This window comes from Thalassophryne amazonica, chromosome 16, assembly GCF_902500255.1.
Source record: "Thalassophryne amazonica chromosome 16, fThaAma1.1, whole genome shotgun sequence".
NCBI classification, from domain to species: domain Eukaryota; kingdom Metazoa; phylum Chordata; class Actinopteri; order Batrachoidiformes; family Batrachoididae; genus Thalassophryne; species Thalassophryne amazonica.
The window spans coordinates 38289472-38314249 of record NC_047118.1 but is presented as its reverse complement, the minus strand read 5'-3'; the positions used below and the strand labels follow the sequence as shown (position 1 = coordinate 38314249).

The 24778-nt window shown below is 40.5% G+C and overlaps 1 protein-coding gene across 6 annotated transcripts in view; it reads left to right on the top strand.

Moving 5' to 3' along the window:
* LOC117527784 (RNA binding protein fox-1 homolog 2-like) overlaps window positions 1–24778 on the top strand; it is a 148109-nt gene that overhangs the window by 89530 nt on the left and 33801 nt on the right. For 5 of the 6 annotated variants that reach the window (XR_004565604.1, XM_034190277.1, XM_034190276.1 and 2 more), the window contains 4 exons: window positions 13768–13968; window positions 16162–16335; window positions 17381–17434; window positions 17604–17696. Coding sequence is in view for 5 of the 6 variants with exons in the window: in XM_034190277.1 (XP_034046168.1) it covers window positions 13768–13968; window positions 16162–16335; window positions 17381–17434; window positions 17604–17696 (522 nt within the window). In the remaining variant the exon portion in view is untranslated. The remainder of the gene's footprint in view (window positions 1–13767; window positions 13969–16161; window positions 16336–17380; window positions 17435–17603; window positions 17697–24778) is intronic. The other variant, XM_034190278.1, reaches the window with a different exon arrangement.

The following is a 24778-nucleotide window of genomic DNA, read 5'->3' as shown; positions in this document are numbered from 1 at the left end:
ATCACGTAGGATTGTTTTTTTATACCAAGTACACAATGCAGTGAAACCACACACGCAAAGAGCACAGAAAAAAAAAATGCTTATCCTGGCTGCTGCAGATCCTCGCTCTTAAATTCTCTCACAACTGTGTTTAAATAATGTCCATAAAAGTCCTGCTCACAGACTGATTGACAGACAGGACATGTCCACATCAAGTATAACTCCAGACATCTCCACATTTACTCACGGATGGTTCGTTTGCACGTGCGTGCACGTGCACACAGCTTGCAGTCGAAGGAAAAAAGATAAACTATAACAGAAATCAGAGCGCAGCCCTGCACAAGAACAAATATAAACTACAAGAGAAATCAGAGTGCACAGTCTGGCTGCAGCCAGACTGCCTGCAGATCCTTCTCTGCCTTGTCACCAGTGGTGGGCACAGCTAACCAAAAAGTTAGCTTCGATAACCATTAATCAGATAACTGAAAAGTTATCTTTTTAATCACGATAAACCGATAAACTGCTAAGGAATGTATCTTTGTTACAGATAACCGATAACTATTAGTATTGATTTGGATAAACCAGTTTCACTTTAAGCACCGCAGGGGCTGCTGGGTAAATTCAAAGATCACAAAACACAAAGAACACATGAAAAATGAATAAATAAAAAATAACACCCCAAACACTGTCATCATCTTTCAAAAGCAATAAAACATAGTATTAGAAGACACGTAGTAAATATAAATTCTTACCTGTTAGTTTCAGTGGGATTCATCTGAATAAATAATCCACATAAAGCGTCCTTTTTAAAAAAAATCCAAAACAGTGCCTAAACGTGAAGAAAAGTCCCTCCCTCTGTACACACAGCTGCACTGTGAGAGCTCCTCTCCCCCACTGAGTCTTGACGATTAAATTACAGCCAAAAATAAATAAAATATAATACTGTTAAAATTAGTCTGTTTTGTTTTTGTGTCGAGTGGACGAGTCACTGAAACGTCCAAAGTGAACCTGAACTACACTACCCACAATACTTCCTGCGTCAAGTGGCCAATCATGTTTTGCACACAGATCTGGCAACTTGCTTCTGACGGATTGTTTGTTGCTGTGACGCCACTCTGAACGTCACACGGTTGTATACGCTTCTTTTATTTCTGTTTAGCACTCTTCTGGTTATTAATTGTATCTACTCTGAACGTTATTTAACAACAGTCCTGTTGTGAATCACTAGCAGTTAGCATTCGCTAGCTAGGTCAACACCTCCCCTCTCTGTTGTTACTTTTTATAGCTGTTTCTTTTCTACCCGTTTAATACTTCTGTTCGTTTTTCAGTTGAACTGCTGTGAATTTTAAATAATTTTTACTCCTATGTAAAATCTTAGGAGCGGCTAGCATTTTCGCTAGCGGTTAGCTTGCATTAGCTGTTTCTGACCCATCTCATCATTTTTTCATTTCATTTTTTACACTGCTGTTAGTTAATTAACTGTTTAGTGTATTTTATAGCTGCTGCTTTTTTTTTTTACCTGTTTAATATTTCTGTTAGTTTTTCAGTGTAACTGCTGTGAATTTTAATTCATTTATCTGCGTCTGTGTGAGCCTTAGGAGTGGTTAGCTTATCCATTATTGGTTAGCTCGTGTTTGGTTGGCTACATTTTTGAATTTCTTAGTGCACAAAGTACACTCCTTATTATACTTTACACCCTCCATAAATCCTGCGTGATGTTGGAAGATAGGGTGGCTCTCTTAGAGAGCCGTGTCCGTAAGTTAGAGCAGCTTCTTAGCGCAGTGGAGTTAGATGTTACGGGCACTCCAGATGAGGTTAGTGTTGGGCTGGCTAGCGAGCCCATTAGCATTAGCTTAGAAACGCCGGCTGTGGAGGACGGCTTTCGGACTGTGGCTAGGCGGAGGAAGCCCCGTAGGGCTTGGTGCCCTGTTGTGGCACCCCGATCACACTCGCCAGTGCGAACTGTGAATTGGTTCTCCCCCTTGGATTTGCCAGATGGGCGATTCTATGGTAACGGAATTACAATCGCAGCACATTTTTAATGGGGAGCTAAAATATGGCCAGATTTTCCCATCGTCGTAATTCTGTTATCATAGAATCACCCAGATGTGAATTCTCTGAGCCCACGAGTGACTTCCACTCTTGTCTCCAGGCCGAAACACCGGACTTTAGTGATAGGGGATTCTATCACCCGCAAAGTCAGGTTACAGATGCCGGCAGACGTTAAATGTATTCCTGGGGCCAGAGCTCCTGACATTGCATCTCATCTTAGGGTGCTGACGCTGCAGAAGGGAAGACAGGCGAAGGAACATGACATGAGATATAGTCACATAGTTATTCACGTTGGCACCAATGATATCAGGATGAAGCATTCAGAGGTCACAAAAATGGACATAGAGAGGACTTGTGACCTTGCCAGAAAGATGTGTCGGCATCGATTAATAGTCTCTGGTCCCCTCCCATCCCGGGGTACTGATGAGGCATTTAGCAGGCTGACATCATTAAATAGGTGGCTGGCGCAGTTTTGTAGACAGCAAGGCTTTAGCTTTATTGATAACTGGCCTTCGTTTTGGGGCCACCATGGCTTGCTGATGCTGGACGGCCTTCACCCTACTGGGGAAGGCGCCGCCATCTTGTCTGCGAACATAGATAGAGCTCTACAGTTAGAGTAACATTAGGAATCTACAGCAGGCTACGGAGCAGGTGATTAGAGACCCTGCAAGGCTTATGACAAATGTGGGTGCGGAATCCATTAGCTTAGCGGGAAATTTAGTGCAGAAAATCCACTATGGTGATAGTGCAGTTTATTTGCCAGGGAGGGAATTTCAACAAGTTGAGACTGTGGCCTGCTTCTGTAGTCATGTTCATAAAAATCATAGAGGGATATGCTTTCCAAACTTAATACCCATTACTATATTGGATGATGTTGAAATTGAGGATGGCCCAGTGGTTGTTCCAAATAGCAAAGATTTCGTGTCTGCTACCTACAATGCGCGTGGAATGTGTTAAACCCAAACCTACTTCTAGGCATCTTATATATGCTACTCTGGAACCACCCCTAAACCCAAACAGTTCAACTGTCAACCCCACTGAGGTCCTCATTAACATAAGATCACTGTCTTCCAAATCATTGTTGATCAATGATCTAATTATTGATCATCACTTAGATATGATTGGGCTATGTGAAACCTGGCTTAAACCTACAGCTGTCCTCCCCTTAAATGAGGCCTGCCCACCAGCATATACATTTAGTCACGTCCCTCGTGATGCAAAGCAAGGCGGGGGTGTTGCTCTTATTTATAAATCTAGCTTTAGCTTATTAGCTGTTGGGGGTTACAAATATCACTCATTTGAGCATCTGATTCTCCGCTCTGCTCAGGATAGTGCACATTGCCAAGGTCAGAGGAATAAAAATCAGTTGTATTACTTTGACTGTATATAGGCCTCCTGGCCCATATTCTGAATTCTTAGATGAATTTGGTGCGTTCATCTTTAACTTGTCAACTAGTGTAGATAACATTCTGATCATTGGTGACTTTAACATTCATATAAATAAGCCTTCTGATCCCCTCGGCAAATCATTTATGGAAATCGTGGATGCATTAGGATTTCGGCAATGCATTCGGGATTCTACGCACATTAGTGGAAATACCCTGGATCTGGTTCTCGCACGTGGTATTGCTGTCACGAGTATTGACATCATGCCTCTTACATCAGTGGTGTCTGATCACTCACATTAAGTTTACAGTTTCGCTGCTGTGTTTAGTGGAACAACAACCTTATATATCATTACGGCGATGCATCAACTCCTCAACTAAGACGGAACTCGAAGCTAGACTGCCTGATGTCTTAGCTTCACATTTGACAAATACCCAGTCAGTAGACAGACTTGTGGATAGTTTAAACTCAGTGCTCAAAACTACATTCGACATAATTGCACCACCTGTGTTAAAACTGCGCTCCCCCAAATCACAGTCACCTTGGTTCAGTGATTATCTGCGTGACCTCAAGCATAAAGCAAGAGGTCTAGAACGGAAATGGCGTCGTTCAAAATTAGGAGTATTTCACCTTGCTTGGCGTGATGCTATCTTACACTGTAAGCATGCATTATTGGCTACAAAGTGGACTTACTACTTTGATTTGATCAACAAAAACAAGCATAACTCGAAAGTTCTTGTTCGACATGGTGGCAACACTTTTGCATGGACAACCACCTGTAGTTCGCTCTCCTTTTACAGCACAAGATTTCCTGGATTACTTTGGGATGAAAATAGAAGACATCAGGTTAAACATATCCCGGCGTGCCTTAATCCAGCCACTACACCCTGCTATTGATGTGGGCGCCACTACTGAGGTATTACCTAGGTTTACAGAATTTGACAGTACCTCACTAGGCATGCTGACAAAACTCGTAATGTCAACAAAAAGCACAACCTGTTTATTTGATCCTATACCAACAAAACTGTTTAAGGACCTGTGGCCCACTCTTGGGCCGACTGTGCTGGAAATTATTAATCTTTCTTTAACTTCTGGATCTGTTCCTAAATGTTTCAAATCGGCAGTGATTAAACCATTACTTAAGAAACCTAATCTTGACCCTAGTGTACTGACAAACTATCGGCCGATATCAAATCTATCATTTTTCTCTAAAATTCTGGAAAAAGTGGTGCCACGGCAGCTCGTAGACTATTTTACTGAGAATAATCTCTGAGCCACTGCAGTCTGCTTTTAGAAAATATCATTCCACAAAGACGGCTCTCACTAAAGTGGTGAATGATCTTCTGCTTACAGTGGATTCGGACACCACTACGGTTCTGTTGCTGTTAGATCTCACTGCTGCATTTGATACAGTGGATCATCATATTCTACTTGATAGGCTGGAAAATAATTTTGGGATTACTGGGAGTCCTTGCATGGCTGACGTCATACTTGACGAGTCGTTCTCACTGTGTTTTGTACAGTAACACTACATCTAACCTCAGTGACAAGAAATTTGGGGTTCCACAGGGGTCTGTCTTAGGCCCCCTGCTTTTCTCCCTTTATATAGCACCCCTTGGGCACATATTGCGGCGTTTTGGGATTACCTTTCACTGCTATGCAGATGATACTCAGTTATACATGCCAATAACTTATGGTAATCTCATTCACATAAAATCCTTAGAAGATTGCCTTGCAGCAGTGAGAAGTTGGATGTCTAGAAACTTCCTACTTTTAAACTCTGATAAGACTGAAATGATGGTTCTTGGTCCAGTGAGACATCGGCATCAATTTGACCAGTTAACGCTCAGCCTCGTCTCGTGTGTCATACATCACACTGACAAAATGAAGAACCTTGGGGTAATTTTTGATCCTTCGTTGTCCTTTGGCCTCCACATTAGAAATATTACTAGGACTGCTTTCTTTCACCTGCGAAATACAGCGAAGATTTGTCCCATCCTGTCTATGGCTGATGCTGAGACCCTGATCCATGCATTTATCTCTTCTAGATTGGACTACTGCAATGTTCTATTTTCTGGTTTACCGCAGTCTAGCATTAGGGGTCTCCAATTGGTTAAAAATGCTGCAGCCAGACTTTTCAATCAATCAATCAATCAATTTTATTTATATAGCGCCAAATCACAACAAACAGTTTCCCCAAGGCGCTTTATATTGTAAGGCAAGGCCATACAATAATTATGTAAAAACCCCAACGGTCAAAACGACCCCCTGTGAGCAAGCACTTGGCGACAGTGGGAAGGAAAAATTCCCTTTTAACAGGAAGAAACCTCCAGCAGAACCAGGCTCAGGGAGGGGCAGTCTTCTGCTGGGACTGGTTGGGGCTGAGGGGAGAGAATCAAGAAAAAGACATGCTGTGGAGGGGAGCAGAGATCAATCACTAATGATTAAATGCAGAGTGGTGCATACAGAGCAAAAAGAGAAAGAAACACTCAGTGCATCATGGGAACCCCCCAGCAGTCTAAGTCTATAGCAGCATAACTAAGGGATGGTTCAGGGTCACCTGATCCAGCCCTAACTATAAGCTTTAGCAAAAAGGAAAGTTTTAAGCCTAATCTTAAAAGTAGAGAGGGTGTCTGTCTCCCTGATCTGAATTGGGAGCTGGTTCCACAGGAGAGGAGCCTGAAAGCTGAAGGCTCTGCCTCCCATTCTACTCTTACAAACCCTAGGAACTACAAGTAAGCCTGCAGTCTGAGAGCGAAGTGCTCTGTTGGGGTGATATGGTACTATGAGGTCCCTAAGATAAGATGGGACCTGATTATTCAAAACCTTATAAGTAAGAAGAAGAATTTTAAATTCTATTCTAGAATTAACAGGAAGCCAATGAAGAGAGGCCAATATGGGTGAGATATGCTCTCTCCTTCTAGTCCCCGTCAGTACTCTAGCTGCAGCATTTTGAATTAACTGAAGGCTTTTCAGGGAACTTTTAGGACAACCTGATAATAATGAATTACAATAGTCCAGCCTAGAGGAAATAAATGCATGAATTAGTTTTTCAGCATCACTCTGAGACAAGACCTTTCTAATTTTAGAGATATTACGTAAATGCAAAAAAGCAGTCCTACATATTTGTTTAATATGCACATTGAATGACATATCCTGATCAAAAATGACTCCAAGATTTCTCACAGTATTACGAGAGGTCAGGGTAATGCCATCCAGAGTAAGGATCTGGTTAGACACCATGTTTCTAAGATTTGTGGGGCCAAGTACAATAACTTCAGTTTTATCTGAGTTTAAAAGCAGGAAATTAGAGGTCATCCATGTCTTTATGTCTGTAAGACAATCCTGCAGTTTAGCTAATTGGTGTGTGTCCTCTGGCTTCATGGATAGATAAAGCTGGGTATCATCTGCGTAACAATGAAAATTTAAGCAATGCCGTCTAATAATACTGCCTAAGGGAAGCATGTATAAAGTGAATAAAATTGGTCCTAGCACAGAACCTTGTGGAACTCCATAATTAACCTTAGTCTGTGAAGAAGATTCCCCATTTACATGAACAAATTGTAATCTATTAGATAAATATGATTCAAACCACCGCAGCGCAGTGCCTTTAATACCTATGGCATGCTCTAATCTCTGTAATAAAATTTGATGGTCAACAGTATCAAAAGCAGCACTGTCTAACAGAACAAGCACAGAGATGAGTCCACTGTCTGAGGCCATAAGAAGATCATTTGTAACCTTCACTAATGCTGTTTCTGTACTATGATGAATTCTAAAACCTGACTGAAACTCTTCAAATAGACCATTCCTCTGCAGATGATCAGTTAGCTCTTTTACAACTACCCTTTCAAGAATTTGTGAGAGAAAAGGAAGGTTGGAGATTGGCCTATAATTAGCTAAGATAGCTGGGTCAAGTGATGGCTTTTTAAGTAATGGTTTAATTACTGCCACCTTAAAAGTCTGTGGTACATAGCCAGCTAATAAAGATAGATTGATCATATTTAAGATCGAAGCATTAAATAATGGTAGGGCTTCCTTGAGCAGCCTGGTAGGAATGGGGTCTAATAAACATGTTGATGGTTTGGATGAAGTAACTAATGAAAATAACTCAGACAGAACAATCGGAGAGAAAGAGTCTAACCAAATACCGGCATCACTGAAAGCAGCCAAAGATAATGATATGTCTTTGGGATGGTTATGAGTAATTTTTTCTCTAATAGTTAAAATTTTATTAGCAAAGAAAGTCATGAAGTCATTACTAGTTAAAGTTAAAGGAATACTCGGCTCAATAGAGCTCTGACTCTTTGTCAGCCTGGCTACAGTGCTGAAAAGAAACCTGGGGTTGTTCTTATTTTCTTCAATTAGTGATGAGTAGTAAGATGTCCTAGCTTTACGGAGGGCTTTTTTATAGAGCAACAGACTCTTTTCCAGGCTAAATGAAGATCTTCTAAATTAGTGAGACGCCATTTCCTCTCCAGCTTACGGGTTATCTGCTTTAAGCTGCGAGTTTGTGAGTTATACCACAGAGTCAGGCACTTCTGATTTAAAGCTCTCTTTTTCAGAGGAGCTACAGCATCCAAAGTTGTCTTCAATGAGGATGTAAAACTATTGACGAGATACTCTATCTCACTTACAGAGTTTAGGTAGCTACTCTGCACTGTGTTGGTATATGGCATTAGAGAACATAAAGAAGGAATCATATCCTTAAACCTAGTTACAGCGCTTTCTGAAAGACTTCTAGTGTAATGAAACTTATTCCCCACTGCTGGGTACTCCATCAGAGTCAATGTAAATGTTAAGAAATGATCAGACAGAAGGGAGTTTTCAGGGAATACTGTTAAGTCTTCTATTTCCATACCATAAGTCAGAACAAGATCTAAGATATGATTAAAGTGGTGGGTGGACTCATTTACTTTTTGAGCAAAGCCAATAGAGTCTAATAATAGATTAAATGCAGTGTTGAGGCTGTCATTCTCAGCATCTGTGTGGATGTTAAAATCGCCCACTATAATTATCTTATCTGAGCTAAGCACTAAGTCAGACAAAAGGTCTGAAAATTCACAGAGAAACTCACAGTAATGACCAGGTGGACGATAGATAATAACAAATAAAACTGTTTTTTGGGACTTCCAATTTGGATGGACAAGAGTAAGAGTCAAGCTTTCAAATGAATTAAAGCTCTGTCTGGGTTTTTGATTAATTAATAAGCTGGAATGGAAGATTGCTGCTAATCCTCCGCCCCGGCCCGTGCTATGAGCATTCTGACAGTTAGTGTGACTCGGGGGTGTTGACTCATTTAAACTAACATATTCATCCTGCTGTAACCAGGTTTCTGTAAGGCAGACTAAATCAATATGTTGATCAATTATTATATCATTTACCAACAGGGACTTAGAAGAGAGAGACCTAATGTTTAATAGACCACATTTAACTGTTTTAGTCTGTGGTGCAGTTGAAGGTGCTATATTATTTTTTCTTTTTGAATTTTTATGCTTAAATAGATTTTTGCTGGTTATTGGTAGTCTGGGAGCAGGCACTGTCTCTACGGGGATGGGGTAATGAAGGGATGGCAGGGGGAGAGAAGCTGCAGAGAGGTGTGTAAGACTACAACTCTGCTTCCTGGTCCCAACCCTGGATAGTCACGGTTTGGAGGATTTAAGAAAATTGGCCAGATTTCTAGAAATGAGAGCTGCTCCATCCAAAGTGGGATGGATGCCGTCTCTCCTAACAAGACCAGGTTTTCCCCAGAAGCTTTGCCAATTATCTATGAAGCCCACCTCATTTTTTGGACACCACTCAGACAGCCAGCAATTCAAGGAGAACATGCGGCTAAACATGTCACTCCCGGTCCGATTGGGGAGGGGCCCAGAGAAAACTACAGAGTCCGACATTGTTTTTGCAAAGTTACACACCTATTTAATGTTAATTTTAGTGACCTCCGATTGGCGTAACCGGGTGTCATTACTGCCGACGTGAATTACAATCTTACCAAATTTACGCTTAGCCTTAGCCAGCAGTTTCAAATTTCCTTCAATGTCGCCTGCTCTGGCCCCCGGAAGACAATTGACTATGGTTGCTGGTGTCGCTAACTTCACATTTCGCAAAACAGAGTCGCCAATAACCAGAGTTTGATCCTCGGCGGGTGTGTCGTCGAGTGGGGAAAAACGGTTAGAGATGTGAACGGGTTGGCGGTGTACACAGGGCTTCTGTTTAGGGCTACGCTTCCTCCTCACAGTCACCCAGTCAGCCTACTTTCCCGGCTGCTCGGGATCTGCCAGGGGGTAACTAACGGCGGCTAAGCTACCTTGGTCCGCACCGACTACAGGGGCCTGGCTAGCTGTAGAATTTTCCACGGTGTGGAGCCGAGTCTCCAATTCGCCCAGCCTGGCCTCCAAAGCTACGAATAAGCTACACTTATTACAAGTACCGTTACTGCTAAAGGAGGCCGAGGAATAACTAAACATTTCACACCCAGAGCAGAAAAGTGCGGGAGAGACAGGAGAAGCCGCCATGCTAAATCGGCTAAGAGCTAGTAGCTACGCTAAGCTAGCGGATTCCTAAAAACACGCAAAGTGAATAATGTGTAAATAATTTAGAGGTGATTCAGCAGAGGGAGTGCTTTAGTTAAGGCACGTAAAGATTACACTGGGAAACAAATCGTAATCTAGATAACTAGATCAATCTAACTGCGCAGATTAAACAGCTAACAAATACAGAAAAACACCGCTGTGCTCCGGAACAGGAAGTGATACAATACCGCAGTGAGAGCCAACCACAGTAGACGGAGTAGAAATGTTGACATCATCACTGGATATAAAAATCTGTTATTGCGTTTCCCATTTATGTAAGTGAATATGAAATCAAATTTAAAACCAAATCAGTGTTCCTGAGAAGTAAAACTAATACTAATAACTTAATGAAAGGAGATGGAACTTTTGTATCAAATATTATTTTTGTTTATCTTATTGTTTGTTTTAAAAGCACAAATTGCTGAAGTCAAATATTTAGATAAAGGCAGAGGTATAACAGTAACAGTCTAATGCACTTATTTGGTTTTATGAAATAATAATAGCTCAGAATCTCCAGTGCAGTCCTGACACCATGCACAAAGAAAAAATTTTTTTATTATTATTATTATTATTGTTGTTCTTCTTCTTAAGGGCCTCTCGCGTCACTGGATCCGAACCATGATTTTTTTTTTTTTTTTATCTGCGACACCCCTAATATATGCACTCAGGGCTATGTCTGGTGCCGGCCTGCTGGTGCAGGTTTGGCCCAGCTTGCAGCAGTGTTCTGTGGCGCAGTTGTCGTACCTCTGTGGAGTGCTTGCATGAAAGGAGTTTTTCAGCAGTGCGACTGACTGCTGCCCGCATTAGAGTACTAATACAGGAGCACCTGTCAATGAAGCGACTGTACAATTTAACACCACTGGTTATATTCATCTTGTGTGAACATAAAAGTTTGTGTAAAAGGAGCTTTTCACCGTTTTTGGAGGTGCGTGACAAATTTAGAAAAACACTTCCCATTCTGACCCTGCTTTGTGCGCAGAAAACAGTCCATTGTGCAGATAAAACATCCAAATACATCTGTTTTTACATGTGTAATAATTGTTTCTGTCATACATGCAGTTTGACTGATTGATTGATAAATCCCTTCCTGCATAATTTATTTGGGCGAGACATGTTTTATTTGGCTTTTTATGGCTCAGTAATTTGCATAATCTGAATACAGAGTGCGCTCAGTGCGCATCCAAGCAGTGATAGCTTTTTTGCCTTAAAAAATAAAAATCTAAACATGTCTGTTTGATCTCGACATCACCCAGATTGTTCCACCATGAACTTGATGTTGAAATGGGTTCATGACAGTGTTGAGACACAGTGTCCTCTGCGTGATCTCTCTGTGTGTCTGACTCAGCCCTGGGCTCTTCTGTGGGGGAAAAAACAAACAAACAAACAAAGCGACTGTACTGGGAGGAAAAAATATGGTGGGTGCGGTGTTTCTGTGGAGTCGGCTGCATACGCTCCCTTCTCATTTGGAGCAGTTGAAATAAGATGCTAGCGCCCAGAAATAAAAAAAAAAAATGCTATGTGGGCACAATGTCTTAATACTTCTTCAAGCCAGATTACTCACCAGCTGTACTTCATATTAAGAGTGGTGAAAATTACTGACACAGAATTTTTTTTCCTGTTGTGAACATGTTGCTGTTATTATGCACTCTGAACACAACTTGATTTTTATTTGTTGTTTGTATTCTCTCAATTTCAGTCTGAAAACAATACACGACATGTATATCAGCATGAGATTAATATAACTAAAGTAGAGAATATACGGTGTGCATCCAGTGGTGAAGAGGAGACAAAAGGAAAGACAATTTTATTGATGCAAGAATTAAAGCTTTATAATGAGTGGCACACTGCAAGATACACAGGTACAACTGGACATGCATCTCAAGTGGTGGGGGGAAAGCAGATTGCATTGGGTCAGTGCAGCTATAGTGCAGTGTTCGGGGTAATGCAATACATTATAATTCTTGCTTACTCTCTGCTTAATTAGCACCAGTTTTAAGTGTCATCTGCAGACTGTATTTGTCAAGAGTGAAGTCAATAAATGTTGCAACTGAAATATTGGAGAAATCAAACTTGTTTGAAACAAAAACTGTTTTATTCAACAAAACGACTTCTGATGATGTCAAGTGCTCCATTAGCATTTGGTGTGTTTGAAAAATAATAACATTCAAATAATACCTAGTGTTAATGTATAATGGCCCTTTGACTTCCATTAAAGGTGAAAAGTGCTTCTTGAGCATACATGATCTTGTTAAGTTATGTGGGTAGGTCTAGTATCATTAATTCATAAACAGCAGCCTCCTAGTTTTTATGTTCGCTTTCTTTTTTACTTTGTGGCTCTCTCTTCCCTCTGCCCAGTATTTTTTTATGTGTGACTCAGCCCTGGGCTGTAATATGTCTGTAAGTCACACCCTTTAATGCCTGAATACAAGCAACTGCATGTTTACAGGCTCACATGCCCTAACAAGTACACTTTGATTTGGAGTAGCCAGAATATACGCAGGCCAAACCAATGAATTTTAATGGCAAATCCTCTTTTTTATAACAGGTTTTGGTTTGAGAGCATGTTATCATTTGGTGACAGAAACCTGAGCAAATGAAAAACCCAGTCAGCTTTCACACATTCTTTCCACATACGTTCAGTCTTACCACAATGAGAGCACAGCAGATTACGACTTTCCCAGATTTTTCCATCCTGTTTTTGGATTATATAGCCTTCTCTGATGTTTCTACTATCTGTTTGGCCCAGACCTGAGAACCTGTCTGTCTTGCAGATGGGCTTTATTCTCAGCTGGCTGTTTAGAGTCAGAGTGCTTGTGACTGCAGAGCTGGAGCAGTGAACATTCGGGCTATCGGATTAGAGAAAGAGGGCGAAAACTCATTTGCTTTGCGGCAAGGCTTTGTGGTCACATTATATAATTAAAAGCCTGTCCGGAGGTTGAGTGTCTTTTAGGCATCACCCAGGCCAGATCTAGCTCACAAGCAGGGACCAGACCCGTGTGTGTCATGCTGGCCTGGTGTGGCCCTGCGTCTAGAGCAGTTTAACCTCAAAGTCTTTTCATTCTTAGCTTACATTTTATTTACTGTGTATCCACTGCCTTTCTTTTTGTTTGTCTCACCCTCTTTTTGCTATAAAGAGATTGTGTACACCGTAATCCAGAATGTTCTGGCGTGTAAAAACAATTGAAGCAAGCAGTGAAGTGATTGAAGCAGCACTTGCCACATGCACATGCATGCGCGATCCTGGTGTCTGCAGTGCGGTAGTAGCACAACCATAAACAACCTGTAGGTGATACTGTTGCTGATACAAATAATTTAAAAAAAAAAAGAGCCAAACCTGAGGCAAGTCATCCCTGGTATATACAGGTAATCTGAAATATAAATTGGCTCTGACACAAATCCAGCAGTGGAAGAACATGCATACACACAGTAGTAAGAACTGTAAACACATCCCATTTATAATTAGTTTGTCTTTGTGGCTCCATCCTTCAATGCCATAACCGTCCTTGTATCTCAAACTGTGTATCAGATTTTCAGACTTAATAATAGATGTGTTTGCTGTAAATATTTCATGGTTGGCTGACAGAAAACACATGCCTATCAGAGATATGGAGGCAGAGGGAGAATACAGGAGTGAGTGGATGGCAGCTACAGAGAGAGAGTGAAATTTAATTGCCATGTTTTTTACCTTTTCATTCTAACTTTTATCCGGACAGCTCAAAAAAATACTTATTTAATATATGTTAAGCCTTCTCTTCTCTCTCTTTTCTTATCCTTGCAGGGCTCTCAAGATTCGACAGGCGCACAGGAGGGATTGGTGGCCCCACCCTTCTCAGCTTTCCCCCCTCCACCTCCTCCCCAAAATGGGCTGCCAGGGACAGAATTTGGTCCTGGGGCTATGTTTGGTGCTGGCGGCCAAGGTACAGCAGAGGTAGGAGTCGGCACTAATGGAGCCTCCACCACTACGACCTCCAACAATAGCGTAAGCACTGCGTGTTCACAAAGCCTTTCTTTATAGTTTAACTGTCAGATTAGCATGCACTTACCATTATGAGTGCAACGGAATATTGGGATTAATCAGGTACCAGTTTGACATTGTGCTAAAACTGGTCAAATTCTCACATTATGTATTACTTATTTATCCAGGTACTTACATAAAGGGTCTTCTTCTTCTTCTTCTTCTTCTACTCCTCCTCACAGCCAATCCCAGAGGCTGGAGAAGGTCACATAGGTCTGTCTGCCGTCTCGCCCTGTGAGACAGTGCAGCTCAGCATCTCTCTGTGTAGGATTCACATGGAAACATGGCAATAAACACAAACTAAAACAACAGTTCTGTCGACCTAAAACCACTTTTACTGACTCACGTGCAATGCAATGTGAGTCTGTGTAATTAATGATCCGTCTGTCATTTTTGTCATTGTTATGCGCATGAACCCTACGTAAAAGTTTTTTCCAGGCATTATAGTGTCACTAAGTGCGGACATAGTACTTAGTGAAACTATAGTGCCTCATATGCCTCAGCATCTTTTGTCTGGATGGATTTTTTTAATCCCATGCATATTTTTGGGGTAAAAACCTGATTTTTGACAAAAAACTTTGACATTGGCTATAACTTTAATACTTTATGGAATACAGTTTTCATATTCACTGAAAGTATATTATTCAGTTATGGCCCTGTGATGAGGGCAGACAAAACAAACTTCTGTTTAAACAAACGTTTAAAAATGTTTATATACATACATATATATATATATATATATATATATATATATATATATAATAGTAAGCTAGGCGGCAGGCGAGACTATATTGTGCTTCTTGTTTTAGTTTTGTTATAGCTTTGATATGGCCTTAAATAGACCCTTGGAATTGATAGGGATGATACATAGTAATACGTTTGTTGCATGATATGCGATGAGATATGACATGGTGGTCATGGATTAGTGATTCTGGGGGGGAAATGTATTTTGAGAACTTTGGTTTCACACTTTGAGCAGATCATTCTCTGGAAGACAATTTAGAATTCAATTGTGTCAATAACCATCCATAATAATCCATGATTCAATTTCTCCCAGATGAGTTACCAAGGGTTTAAATTATTTGTGGATTATTTTCATAATTTCTGTGTTTTTCAGAACATTGATTTCAGACTTTGATGCAAGTACTGTGCCACTTTATATGTCATAGATTCTTTGAAGTGTGCGTGTGTGCGCTGATTGTGATTGTTCTGAACATTTTGATGTTCAACACGTGGACATGTGCCAGTATATGCAAGTACCTTTAAGGGGGGATTATTGCAGGTATGGTAAAATTGACGGGATACCTTAACCCTTGTATTCTAGAGGGTTAAACCACACCTCACTCAGTTAAAGCTACACATTTCTGCCTTAAAGATTGCTATTACCACTCCAGCCTGTTCTGTCTGCTGCTGGAGCAGATGAAAATAAGGGGTAATGTTCTCCAAGAAGTCCAAAAACGGTGCCACAAAAAATAAAGCCATAGAAAATCTATAGACTTTGGATACTGATATGTGTCATATGTCATCTTGAAGCATATCCCAGGGAATTTTATCTCTGGTGTTCATTTCTAATTTCACGTCAGTTTGTAAGAGTTTTGGGATTCACAAGATGTGCGCAATATGTGTCCCTTTGTTAACATTGTGAACAGTTCTGTTAGTTTGAAACTTCTTTACGATCCTCCGTATTGTCTTTCTGTCTCCAGCTTTTCTAACTGTAAAATTACATTGATATTGTTGTTGGGTTTGCATGATCGATTTGGTCTCAAAGTAGAATTCCACCAGTTTCCCCTTTTTGCTCAATTGTAAGCGGCATCCTCATTGGATCAGTCTCAAACTGCATCATAAGAAATCCCTCACATATATCTTGATGCCTGGGGGGAAAAAAACAGAATTCAGATTGCCTGTTGCAGAATTAGTCAAATGATTTTGTGGCATTTGTTTTGGGACACCTTATACATATGTCCTGGGTGCCATCAATGAAAGAGTTGGCCCTCTGGTCCCAAGCTTTTACTCATGCTGCCAATGATCTGCAGATTTACAAATATGTAGAATGTGATTTGCCTTTTTTTTGGTTTTCTTTTTTAAGACAACTTTCGCACCATTCTCCAGCTATTTATTTCACCTGTACCTTTTCATCTTTTTCAACCTTTGACACAGGGAAAAACCGAGGATACATCCCAGGGTGAAGCAGGTGTTCAGTGTGGTACTGGAGGAGCAGGAGGTGGTGGCTCCGGAGGAGATTCCACAGAGGCCAAAGGGACACCAAAACGTCTCCACGTGTCAAACATCCCCTTCCGCTTTCGAGATCCCGATCTCAGACAAATGTTTGGGGTAAGAAGCTGGGAATGTTGTGGGACCTCATTTTTAACGGGATCAATAAATCAGGCTAGATGCCCAAAGACCTCTGCAGGGGCCAACTCACTAGGTTTGGTGTGTAGGAAAGACAGCTAGGCAAGAGTAGGACTGAGAAAAAGGAGACTCAGTCTTCTTTGATGCTTGAGATGGCAAAATGAACGTGTGTGTTTATCACGGGTGACCAACAGAAAATAGGAACTCGTGATTCCCACCCAGATAGAAAATGTCACACGGAGAATTTTTTTCAAAAATGCCAAAAGTAGCCGAAATCGCCCACTGATGTTTCATGTGCTTTTACTGCGGCACTTAGCTGTGGTGACTCACACAAGCTTCTTATAACTTACCTATAACAGACCATCCTGTGTTTTAAACATTTATCACAGTTTCACTTTTCTTTCAGAATATATTGATAAGCTATTAGATCCAGATGATGGTTTGATTAGAAATTACACTTTTGATCTGCGTGGATCTGCATGTTGAATTGGCACAAGTTTTGCGCCAGATGTCCTTCCTGACACATCTCTACATTACATGGAGAAATGTGGCAGGGGTGGGGTTTGAACCGAGAACCTTCCGCACTAAAACCAAGTGCACTAACCATATAAAGAGATTGTGATAAATGTGTATCCACAGCAAGATAATTTATGTTTGGAGGTTATGAGTTATAAATGCTGCACTCAAAGTCCTGTGTGCAGAATGTAGGCAGAAACTGTCAGCTGCTTTTGGTAGTCACATGATACTTGTGATGTTTTTCAGATGGGTGGGATATGTGAGTCTCCCAACAGAAAAGGGGAGTTAAAGTCCTGAGCATTTGTAGGAATACACTGAAATGGCTTTTATCGTATAGTGACCTCTAGTGAAAATCAGATGAAATTTACCCTTAAATATTAGAAGCCTCCCATTACTACAAATAACAATTATAATAATGCAGTCTGAGCTGTGTTTCCTGACTCTGCCTTGGCAGTTGGCTCCTTATTTACTTGTCTGTTTTACTAATTTCCTTTCTCAAATTTGTTTGCAGCAATTTGGAAAAATTCTGGATGTAGAGATTATTTTCAATGAGAGAGGTTCAAAGGTAAGCTCCTCAAATAAGGCTGCAATCCTTTCTACCTGTTCGCCGTGTAATACAAACAAGTTGAGAGATGCTAGCCTCTGGGTCACAGTTTCGCCCTGTCCTCTTCACAGTCCTTCATAATGTTCTACTCTCTTCCAATCAACCTGTTAAACATCTGCTGTGTGCACAGGGGTTTGGATTTGTGACATTCGAGAACAGTGGAGATGCAGAGAAGGCCAGAGAAAAGCTCCATGGCACATTGGTGGAAGGTCGTAAGATTGAGGTAATTTTCATCACTCCTGTCTGTTCCCTTCCCTACCTTCGCCCACCCTAATTATGTCTTCTTTCTGTGCTCCCATCATACTTCTGCTTGATCACTGACTGCTAGCTACCTTCCATTCTTCCTTTATTGACATGCTCTGATGCAACCTGCTGGGACCCTACTACTTATAAAGTATGGTTTTATTTATTTATTTGTATTTTAGGTTCTCCCTTCCCCCTTTTTGGAGAGACTGATTTGGGGTGCAAGAACAACATGTGAGGCATGCTGGGCACTTTTCCTCCTGTGCAGCATTTTTAGTCACATTAAATCACTCCCTTAGGTTTCCCCATTGCTTATTTTAACTGATGTGCGTGTTTTTGCCACACTGTTACTACACGTTTTTGCACACCAATTGGAATGATCTTTGTGTAGCCAGCACTGGAGGGCACAAGAAGGCGGCAGTGAAGGGATGATGCATGGTAGATCGCTGTCAAATGCTCTTATTTTCTTCCCTGCTATAAAAATCCTTCAGTGCTCCTCTCTGTCTCAGTGCTCCGGTTAAGTGGTTGTGACAAGCTTATGGCATCTGGTGCAGCAGCATGCTGGGAATCACAGCAACTTTGATGCATGTTCTCGTTTTTGAAATCTGGATGATTATCAAAAAATTGTCCACTAGACTTTTTTTTTTTAAGTCTTTGTCCTCATGTTTTTTGAATTTATTTTGTACTGACGCATGTGCTGAGTTTCTTGAAAGGAAATTTTCATGTTTATTTGGAGTGAGGCTTCAATCTGGCAGTTGTCGATTTTGGATCTTATTAGTGAGGCCACTGTAAGCCAGATTTTCTGCATGGGCTTACTGTGGGGATGTCCTTGGTGTGTGTGTGTGTGTGTGTGTGTGTGTGTGTGTGTGTGTGTGTGTGTGTGTGTGTGTGTGTGTGTGTGTGTGTGTGTGTGTGTGTGTGTGTGTCTGTGTCTGTGTATGTGTGTGTGTGTGTGTGTGTGTCCCTGTTACCGCATGATCAATGAGGCGACGAGAAAACGTCTTCAGTTATTTGGGATTTTCTTTTTTCCTTTTTTGTTGTTCTTGATTGTGATTTCTATTGTATTGTTGAGAATGAATGACTGCCAACTGCATCCATTGGCACAACATATTCTTCTATCACCTCCACCTTCAGTCAATCAGCAAGCTGAATGGACACTGATGGAGCCAGTTTAACTTGCATCAGTTTTAAATCTTACTCGGCCAGTAAACTGTGTTGTCCCTGGCAGTGCTGTAATATGACTCTTAGTGTTTCTTCACTCATTTTTGCATGATATTGATCAGTCTTATTAATCAGTGAGCAGTTTGTGTTATTTTCAGTCACTTTGCATGTACCCTGTTGTACTTGTGTAAATGTGTTGGGTTGTAGGGGTTAATTGTGTCTGTTTATGGTGCATGGGCTTGAAGGGACAAAAGGCTGAAGGGGGAGATTGTGGATTTGTGTTTGTACTTTTCTTTCAACTACAGAGAAAGGACATTTCTTGTCAAAGCAATGCTAGTTGGCGGTTTTCCACTCTTACAGATGTTTCCACAGTAAATCTTGCTCTGTTTGGTCGTATTATTTCAGAGTTTGTTGAATTATTTTGTTCAGAGATTAAGATAATGAAAATAATTGCAAAGAGCAGATCTATAATAAAATTCCATAGTTCATATACTCTGAAATATAGGCCTATTGTTTTGCATTAATGTTTATTGCTGTAATTGTGTGTAACTTTGGCCAAGTGTGCATGGTTGACATTTTAAAATGGTAACGTATTCTAACAGATGCAGTGTTATAGATATTATTTTTGGTTGGTTGTTTTCTTGCATGTTTACTCTTACAGCAGTTTTGGTGATGGGACTGTAAAAAAAATTGCTTATTCAGACAGCATGACATCACTTAAACCTGGGTTTACCTCACATCCTTGTTCCACTGTTTGACATGGAGCTGACTGGGTGAAGTCATTTTTAAAAATATTTTTTGATGGAGTAATTTATAATTCTATGCAGTATTTGACTGCTGCAGACATTTCTGAAGGTGCCCTGACACTTGCACGACTTCGATCCGCGTACTTGCATGCACTTCGTTATGACGATCCCACCCACTGTGTTCCCAGTTGGACACTGTGCTTTGTTCCGCTGGGTGTGCGCTGGATGCTGCATATATAAAATAATTATTTCGTTGGTTCTAATCGTTTCCGGAATCACATCGGACTGCTGTGTCTCTCTTGGACACGCACACTTAATGAGGTGGAGAAAGCATTTGGAACCATCTTAAAAGGTAATTATTTGTCATGTTTATATTGTAATAGCTTGGTAAAACAGTTGTATGTTCTTTCCTTCTTGTGTGCACCTGTAAAAGTGTGTTTATGATAGATTTGACATCTCGTTATAATTGTTCAGACGAGCTGCACTGTGATGCGGTGCGCTGACACGATCACACTCACACAGTGTTTTTGACTTATTTGCGCAGTGTTCACTTGAGGTTCACGCAATTAATGAGTGACGGAGACTTTGAACATTTCAAAATTTTCTGTGCGCACGTGCACAAAGCCGCACACAGTTGACAGCGGTTTACAGCTTTGAGACGAGTTTACTCTCATGCACGGCAGAGTGCGTGCAAGTGCGTGGATCAAAGTCGTGCCAGTGTCAGGGGGGCTTTACAGTTGTTGCATATTAATGAAGGTTAATTAGTGTTTTTTATGATAGTTTAACGACCTGAAATTTGCATTTATTTAATCTATATAAAACAGAATGGTTAGTTATGCCTCAATTCTCCTTGTCTGGGATAAAACTCTGCGCTTTGAAGAAGTCACTTTCTTGTTTGCTTCTAGTCTATCCATGTTAATGGCCCACTTAAAATTTACTTGTCACTAACTGCTTGTTTGTTTTTAATTTAATTTCATCAACAGTCATTCTCTGTATTGTCTACTGTTCCTCTTAATGCTCTCTCATTCATATGTATTTCTAAGAATATTTGGATTTGACAATATAAGCCCATTAGCGAGTATTGGTCAACATAGATGTGAAGATCGACATCAGAAAATGCGCCGTGTTTCTGTCCCCGGAAATAGAGAAATTACATCATAAGTAAGTCCCTTCGGCTGCTCCCTTGTTTGCACTCGGGGTCGCCACAGCAAATCCAAGGTGGATCTGCATGTCGTATGCGTCATATTTTACCCCTTTAGCACCCTCCCTCAAATGACACTGCGCTGCTCAATTGATTACATCTCTTGTTATTCACTTTGGGATGAATTTACTGTGTGGTGCGCTGTTTTATTTTTTGTTTGTTTACAGGGTGGTCCAAAAAAACCACCCTATTTTCTTTTTGATCTCATTTTTTACTCAGATGAGATATTTTGAAAATTCTTTCACCAAACATTAGCAGAATGATGAGAGATTATGTCCTTCAAATCTGATAGAAATTGAAACATTTTTGGTGGTCTGTCCTTAATAGTTGATGATATGTTCTATCCAGGCCCCTTTGACGAATAACTGCAGCAACACGAATGTTGAAATTTTCGATGACTCGTCCAATCATGTCAGCTGGTATGTGCCTGATTTCGCTTCTTATGTTGACATGATTGCACGAGTCATTGAAAATTTCAACGTTTGTGTTGCCGCAGCTATTCGTCAAAGAGGAGCCTGGATAGAACATATCAACTATTAAGGACAGACCACCAAAAATGTTTCAATTTCTATCAGATTTGATGGACATAATTTCCCATCATTCTGCTAATGTTTGGTGAAAGAATTTTCTAAATATCTCATCTGAGTAAAAAATGAGATCAAAAAGAAAATAGGGCTTTTTTTTTTTTTGGACCACCCTGTATATGTCATGCAACATGTGGAGCTAGACTCCCTTCAATATTTTGTCCATTTTAAGTTTGTTTTATTTTTGCGCAAATGATGACATCTCATAAACTCTCACTCTGTATGGATTTGAAAGCATTATGTACAGTGTCGCTATAAATTGCTAACTTTTGGTGGCATTTTCAGTCTAAACTTGAATGTGGTCTGATCTCATCTGGGGACAGTGATTCAGCAGCAACTGTGAATTTGTACATTTTCTCTTTTAGGTTCATGTTTTGCAAAAAAAAAAAAAGAGGTAACTTAACAATTCCATTAATGCTTCCAAATTTTCTGATTGGAACAGTCCGTTCGCTCGCTTCAGTTGGCTGGCTCTCTGTTTCCTCTATTTGACACACACACAGCAGGCTGAGGGGTGTGGCCACTTCTCCTGCACTGAGGTGTGAGACCACGCCTCCTCCTACGCAGATCATGAAACGAGAGTGACACAGTCTGTGAACATGAGATGAAATGTCAGTAACTTATGGAATCAAATATGCATGTGTATAATCATACTGTGCAGAATATTACCATTTATTCTGCGTACAGTTCTGTTGCCCCGAACGATTGCATTCATACCATATGGCTCAGTACAAATTCATGAATTGTGACACCTCTAATATAAGTCTCTCTTGTGCTCTCTCAGAGAGAGAGAGGGTAAAATAAGTATTGAACATGCTACCATTTTTCCTAGTGAAATTTTCACCAGATGTTTGTAACAGCCCAAGTAATCCATACATACAAAGAAATCAAACCATAGCTGTTCATAAATTATGTGTAATAATACAAGGAAAAATCTATTGAGCACATGAAGAAAGGGAAGTGCAAAAAGGCATGGGGAAAGCCAAGACACCAGCTGAAATCTATCAGTAATTAATCCTCTGGAGTCCTGGGTATAATTGGGTGTTTTTGACTACTTTTGGGTTTAACTTCATAATTTTTACCTTGCCTTGTTTGGTGTCATTTTTTTTCAGCACATCACCTGTTTGACTTTACAGTTTTCCTTTCATTCTGACATACTGCATTAAAAAACACTGACCCTAAATTCACCCCAAAACCCAAAATTTGAATCAGAAAAAAGTTTTTGTTGTTGTTGTTGTTGTTACTGTAAAAACCAGAAACATGTTTAACAAACCATTTTTATAACTTACAATGCAAATATAAATTGTAAAATGTCAAAATGTAGCATAAATAAAGTTATATACAACAATTCACATTAAAATGTAGGAAATGCTTCAGGTGTTTTTTGTGGCTATTTACATGCAATAAGATGCCACACAAATGATATTTGTGACACTCAGAAAAACAATTCCTGTCCATTGCACACCAGAAGCCCCAAAAAACTGGTATAGATATTACATCTCAATATTCCTCTGTATTTGTTCCTAATTCCTTGTTTTTGCAGTGTTTTTACTCATGTTTGTACAGACTGTCCTGACTGTGTTAGTGGGGAAAAAAAAAAAATAGAAAAAGGTCTCTTGGACTTTGGGGGGTGGCTCTGCCTGGACTCCTGTGTTCTCCATGCCTGAAGCCTGCTTACTGCTGGGGCAGTGTGTGTCTGCACCCTACTCTGTGTTCCAGGACAAATGAGTGGAGACCTGGATAAGCTGGAAAGAGAAGCGCTTGGTCCGATGGTCCAATCCACTATACTGACCTGTGTGCACGTCAGTTGATCCACCTGCTCTCGTATTTGGCCAGAACAAAACCACAATTTTCCTTCCCTCAGCAATCAAGTTATGTAGATTTGGGATCATTGTTTATTAGGTAATATATTTTACACCATTGATAAAGAAAAGTTTGTGTATTTTTTTTTACTGACAGACAGAGAGAGATGGAAGAATAGTCCTGTTCGCACATGTCCTGCACAAAACGCACACATGCACAGCCATGTGGGGTCTGTGGTTTGTCATCAAACCCACGTGGGGCTAGTGATTTTGATTGGTTAGCTCGTGAGTTTTCCACCAGTGCTAAAGTAGCAGTCCTGTTTCTTCCCACCCCTGTCTGTCCTGCAAAAGATGAGGGAGATGTGTTTCTTCCCACCCGTCTCTCCTGCAGAAGTTGAAGAAATTAGTTGCTTTTACTGCAGGTGTCTGCAAAACACGCAGCAAATATGAGCATATTACCCAGGAAAAGGCATTGTGTAAATTATTAATCATAATTCAAGTTATACTTGGCCTATTAACAAAATTTAAAAACTGGTACACAGGTTGAATTCCACATGTTCAACACGCGTTCAAACAGGGATTCATAGTGGAGTGGACTGTGTGCTACGTCTGCTTAATTAGGTCATGTGACTTTTGACGCAAAGGCGTGTCTGATGACTCCAGAGGGTTAAAAAGCAATCCTGCCCCTTATCAGTGCAAATGAACATCAGCTGGTTCAGTCCCAACTGATGACCTATAAAAAGGTTACCACGGTGTCAAACAAGAAACATATCGTGATGGGTAAAAGCAAAGATCTCTCTCAAGATCTTTGCAACCTTATTGTTGGAAATCATACTGATGGCATTAGTTACAGAAGGATTTCTAATCTTCTGAATGTTCCAGTGAGCATTGTTGGGGCTATAATCTGGAAGTGGAAAGAACATAATTTCACCATAAACCAGCCATGACCAGGTGTTCCTCGCAAGATTTCTGACAGACAGGTGAAAACAATTGTTAGAAGAATTGTCCAAGAGCTTCAGAAAGACCTGGAATTAGTAGGTGCAATTGTTTCTAAGAAAATAATAAATAATGCACTCAACTGCCATGGCCTGTATGCACGCTCGCCACACAAGACTCCATTGCTGAAGCAAAAGCATTTTGAAGCTTGTTTAAATTTTACTACACAACATTTAGACAAGCCTGTGAAATACTGGGAGAACATGATCTGGTCAGATGAGTCCAAAATTGAACTCATTGGATGCCATAATAATAAGCAGTAAAATAGGACTGCACATCATGATTTAGGGCTGTTTTTTCAACATACGGGACTGATGAATGGAAAAATGTACAGAGAAATTCTTAACAAAAATCTGCTGCCATCTACCAGGATGATGATGAAATGCGGGTGGACATTTCAGCAAGACAATGATCTGAAACACACAACCAAGGAAACTCAGTTGGTTTCAGGGAATGAAAATAAAGGTGCTAAAATGGCCCAGCCAATCACCTGGCTTGAGTCCACTAGAAAATCTATGTAAAGAACTAAAGATCAGAGTTAATAGAAGAGCTCGACAGAACCTTCAAGATTTGAA